Source organism: Arachis hypogaea, chromosome 5, assembly GCF_003086295.3.
Source record: "Arachis hypogaea cultivar Tifrunner chromosome 5, arahy.Tifrunner.gnm2.J5K5, whole genome shotgun sequence".
Classification (NCBI taxonomy): Eukaryota; Viridiplantae; Streptophyta; class Magnoliopsida; order Fabales; family Fabaceae; genus Arachis; species Arachis hypogaea.
The window spans coordinates 15,464,310-15,470,322 of record NC_092040.1 but is presented as its reverse complement, the minus strand read 5'-3'; the positions used below and the strand labels follow the sequence as shown (position 1 = coordinate 15,470,322).

The 6,013-nt window shown below is 27.8% G+C and overlaps 1 protein-coding gene across 1 annotated transcript; it reads right to left on the bottom strand.

Moving 5' to 3' along the window:
* Positions 1–1,810: 1,810 nt before the first annotated feature.
* On the bottom strand, positions 1,811–3,722 carry LOC112800901 (transcription factor PRE6). Its single transcript, XM_025843350.3, has 2 exons — positions 3,274–3,722; positions 1,811–2,307 (listed from the first exon to the last, which is right to left on the bottom strand). Exons 1-2 carry the CDS (start codon positions 3,400–3,402, stop codon positions 2,155–2,157), a joined length of 282 nt encoding a protein of 93 aa, XP_025699135.1. The 5' UTR covers positions 3,403–3,722; the 3' UTR covers positions 1,811–2,154.
* Positions 3,723–6,013: the final 2,291 nt, after the last annotated feature.

Here is a 6,013-nt window from a genome sequence, read left to right as displayed (position 1 = left end):
TAGTGTATTTTTATTTTATTGGGCCAATTTTAAAGATTTATATTATTTACAAAAGTCATTGTCTATATAATAAAATTGTTGTCTTATTCATGCTGTATTTAACAAGGAAATAAAATAATAATGATATACTTAACCAGACCAGGAGTTTTTTTAAATTAATGTCATTCTATAGATATATCATTTGATATCTATAAAAATGCATGAGAGAGTTCCAATTTATATACATTTCAAAGTAAAATGATGCCCATACTTCGACACTAAGAAAATGTGTTCATATATCATTATATTGCTAATAACATGCTTTTTTTCATTTAAAACAAATTATGTGTACCCTAATTGACATCCCTAATAAGTGGAACTCAAGTGCAGTCGATTTCATATGAAATTAATAGTTGAAAGTCATTAAATGATTTGACTAATTTGACTAAATTTTCATCTAACGACTCTCAATTATCAACTTTACATGAAATCAACTGTACCTGAGTTTTTACCTCCCTAATATTATTATAAAAAAATTACGTAAACATCTAATAATATAAATATATATATTTGGCCACATAAGTAAATAAAATTATTTTTTACGTAAATATAAAATACTAATTAAAAAAAGTAAACTTATAAATATACTCCATCCGTTTTAAAATTTGAGTAAACCTGAAAAAACGAAAGCGATACTTAATTTGAAGGGAAGGGAGTATCTGGAAACAAGAGGAATAAATCTGATCCGTCAAATGCTGCAAATATAATGGCGAAGGCCAAGGCCCGGTGATGAGTTAGTTATTTTATATTGTGGTCCTAATACCAACATTAATATCACGGGTTGGGCAGAACAAATAACCGAAATGGTGTGGGGTAATGTCACATGTAAGAGCCACTGTCAACTTCAATCTTGACCCCTTTGTGTATTAGGGTCCACACAAAAACCGTAAAGTTTCTCTCATTATTAAGATATAGATTTTACCATGGTCAAACCCCAACTTTGAATCTATCTTCACATATATATAAATGTAATAGTAGATTCACAAAACATTAAGGAACAGCAGAATTTATTTTTTTAGTCGATATTATTTTGTTATTAGTTTAAATTTTTTAGTCTAACAATTTTATAATATTTTTAATTTACACTTTTAAAAGTTATTGCCTAACTGCTAACAATTTGTTAGGCTTCTAGTATTTCTGATAGTAGATATTTGATTTGATTAACTCAAATACATATCTTCAATTTATCTTTTAAATGATCAAAATGCTGATAATTTAGTTTCCGAACAAATTGAGCAAGTTTATATTGCTCTCTACACGTTTGAATGACAATATCTGTTGGGGTTTGGAAATTTTGTTAGGTTAGCATATCTTTCTTTAATTTTTCAGGGTATCTTAAGATAGAGTAAAAACTACTTCATTTAAAAATTTATTGTTGACCAATAAATTATTATATGCACAAAGCAGAATTTGAATTCTTGACATTTGATTAAGTCAACGAATGAATTACAACTCGAGCATCCAACTTGATTGTTATCACATTAATGTATCTTTCAAGCATTTAAGTAGCACAAACTTATTTAGTTGTACAATTGTTATATACTCGTTAGGGTGTGTGGATAGGGGAATTATAAATAATTTCTAAAAATTTTTAAGATAGAAATATCATATTTCAATATTTGGTTTAAAGTTTAAAAAACTATTTTCAAACAAGTTTGATTCCAGAAAATCAAAATACCATTATTTCATTCCCACCTTCTTCTGGGTATATTTGATTCACATAAGAATAGAATTTGAGTAACAAAGTAATATTTGAACCACACACCCTTAGTTTCATGTGAAGAGTATATAGAACTCATAAGATGAAGTCCGTTTATTTACAGCTAGAGAGCTGGTGAAGATGAAGATAAAGATGACTACAAGGTGTCACACTGAAACTAATAATCAGAGACTAACATATGGAGCCCATGTATGGAATAGCCCATTGCCTTGGTCTACAAACCAAACCCTACCCAGAGAAGAGCATATAATATATAATTTTAATTTAATAATAAATAAAGTGAGACATCCGAGACATGATGGACATACATGCACACTACACACATATATATATATATATATATATATATATATATATATATATATATAAATATATATTTATATGATATTAGATTATTACATAAGTAAGCTCCTAATAATGGCTGCTTGAGCACTGTTGGAGTCTGTGTTGGCCAAAAGCTCTGACAATCGATCACTTAGATCATCAACTTCTCTGTGCAAGTTCTTGATGTAGTTACAAGTCTCTTGCAATACCTTAGCTGCTGACACCTACAATAATAATAATTCCCGCAAAAGAAGAACTATTAACTAATTATCAATGTCAATTAATTAATATTTGGGCTTGGTTAATTCATTAACAAGCTAAGTAAGCCAAACCCTATATCTATTTTATATACAGCACAATCAAATAATGCTAGCTAGTACATTGCTCAGAGTTACATTATATTATTATTAGAATTTAATTAATTAATAATCAAAATTTTAAGAAGGGGGAGATGATGAGAATTTGTATGAATCAAAAGAGTGATGAAAACCATATACTATAGTGGTGGATCTAAATTGTAAACAATGTCTGAAATAATGATGTCATAATAATAGTATTTTGACCATTGAAAGAAAATAAATGTCCTCCTAACTATTTGGTACCCTTTTTGCCGTGGAAATATATAAAACTGTTAGCTAGGTAGCTAGGTAGTGCAGTATAGTATTATTATGGTATGGTCTAGTCGTCAATGGCACGGCAATTAAGAGGTTGGAACAGTTTAATTCAAAGTGGCACAACTATTAGTTAATTATTATAAGCCATATATAGATTCAAGTTGTGTGTAAAGAATTGAAGGGAAGAGAAGTGTGACTTATCTAGCAAGGGCCAGCGCATTATTAAGATCACACGCAAAATGTGCCATAATAATATAATGTAACCAACGTGTTGTGTGAATGTGAATAATATGGTAAGTACTAGTTGTGAAAGCGTGTATCATGTATATGTATGGAAATAGTATAGTTGGAAGAAAGACACAAATTAAAGGGAAGGCCGGTATACCAATTTGAACATATATACATAGAAGACTTCTTTAGAATATTTTCACTTAGTAGTAAAGATGTTAAAATATAAAAATACTATTTACACAAAAAAATCAGTATAAAATACAAATTGAAAATATATATTACATTGTATATTAGAGAAATAACGATGAACTTAGAAGTGTGTATGAAAGAGAGAGAAATAGATACCTTATCGGAGCGCCTAGCCCGAAGCTCAGGGATGAGTTGTTGTAGCTTGGAAACGAGATCGGTGATTTGAGCATCAGTGATCTCAGTGGACACACCCGATTGTCTCGAACGAGATCTTCTGCTTGACATTATTATACTTTTTATTATTATGTATTATTCCCTTCTTTCGATCTCAACTAACTACAACTGAAACACCTAATTTATAAGCTGCTGTATAGTATTCGTTATGTATATATATGAGTGTGTGTTTATTGGAATGGAAGAACGAGAGAAAGGAACAGAGAGAGAGAGAGAGAGGTGTGTTGACGCGAGAGAATGTGTGTGTTAGTGGTTGAAGAGGACAAGTAGTGCATGGGAGAAAGCAGTGGGCTACCCTTGTTATTAATAGGCCTTCTTGTCTTCAACACTCACCAGCTGAGAGAAGAAAGAGAGAGAGAGAGAACCCATACTCTCCTTTGTGACCAGATGTTACCAAACTAGGGTTACCTCCAAGCGGATCAACACTCACAGATATTAACCAAATTTTATTTTTTGTTTTTCTTTTATATTTAAATCAATATTAATTATTTTTTACCTTTAAAATATGTTCTTTACTATTATTTTCATAATAAACAATAAAAAAATTATGAAAGTTAATTTAATAAAAAAAGAATATACATTGAAATTTAATTTAACAAAAAGGTGGATAGAATGATTTCTGTCATAATAAATATTAATATATATAATCAGTTATTAAATGAATTTACATAATTTTACTATATATTTTAAAGTGGTGAGTTGATGGATCGTAAAATAATTGTAAATATTATTGGGATGGGTTAAGCTAAGGGGCAAATAAAATGTGCTTGGTTTAGTATATGTGACCCAACGACGCGGGACCTCTATGTGTCAGTCTAAGCACGCAAGCCCATGTTATCTTACTACTCTCTTGTCACTTGGAATCATGCTCCATTTAATGTTTTTATCTTTTTCTTTTTTCTTTTTTTCCCTTTTTAATCAATTCGTTAACAAATTTTATTCTAACTTATATTATTTTTAATACAAATATATCTTAACTCTCAGATTAGGCATTTTACCTATATCTGTATATAGCATTTATTGCTTTTGTTAATAATGGTTTGAAAATTAAATTTCATTTCAATAGATTTTGAAGCTAAGGGTTTTTTTTTTTATTTTCTCTTATGCATTATGAATTAGGTTGCAATATATAATTACAAATTTTATAAAACTTATTTAAAATCACAATTTATAAAATTAAATGGTGAGAGCTGTTAGATAATTTAATGAGTCCTACATGTAAGCATAAAAATCTTTGACTCAATATAATATTTAATTCTTATTTTATATTTTACCATCATATTCTATATTTTATTTTAAAATATTCAAATCCAAATAAGAAGTATAGTAGTAGGCAACAGAAAAGAGAGGATAACATTCTTTAGATCCAACAATCAGTCGTTCCCCTCAATTATGATTTTATCCTTAAAATTTCAAGTTTTTAATTTAGTAGATCAATAAAATATTATTTAGACGTACATATATGAAGAAATTTCCTCCGTTGCTACTTTCATAAAGGGAAAATGTTTTGTGTTTTTAGGATATTTTGTACGATGAATGTAACAAACTAAACTTATCTGAGATGATTTTTATATTTTATCTAATAATATAAGAATTTATATCAATTTTAATAATAATAATAATAATAATAATTTGGATTTTTTAAATAATCCTGATAACTTCTAATTGAAGTAAAAAATAAATAGATACGTTTAATATATTAAAACAATAAAATTAAAAGAACTCAAAATATAGATAATTTCTTATGTGCGTATTATATTTGAGGAGAAATAAATATTTGGCCACGAATCATATTCAAAGGAAAAATTAATTTAAACGGCCACTAAGAAAAGTAAAATTAAGGAAAATCATTTTGTATAAAAATTATTTATTTAAATAATATTTAAAGAGAATAAAAAAATTAAAAGTAATTAACACATCCTCATCAGCAGCAAAATATTTTTGTTTGAAGATTTTGCATGCGGCCATTCCAAAGAAGCCATAGACACACCATGGTAATGGCAATGCCATGACTCATGAACCATAGCTGATTGAAAAGTAAGATAAATAATAATAATAATAATAATAATAATAATAATAATAATAATAATAATAATAATAATAATTACTGTAACCCCTTGAGGTTGGTGCTGCTCCTATGCTTCAAGTGCACTTGGGAGCATGAAACTTGAAACAAGTGGCCATGCTTCCCTCTCTACCAAGCACTTAACACTCACCTCAATTTGTTCTTTTCGCTTATTTTGTCTTCATTTGTCATATAACTCCTCAATTTGCAGAGGTGAAATTGTTGACCAGTCTCTCCTAATAACTAACACGTATATCCACAATTTGCTGCGTAATTATATATTTCAATTAATGTAAATGAGGTTTGCCTCCACTTTATCCATATTAGTATAATTCTTATAAAATAAATAAAGAAAAAAAAGATATAATTTACATACAAAAAGTCATTTAGATAAAGACGTCTAAAATATCTTTTTTAAAAATACTTTTTAATAATTAAAATTTAACACATATAATCGATTAAACTATATTATATTTATCAAAATTTAGATTAGACAAATTAATTTGACCGAAAAAATAGTGAATCAAATTTTTAACTAGTCTAAATTAATATTATTTTTTTACAAAAAATTATTACAATATCCTTATTATAGAAAAT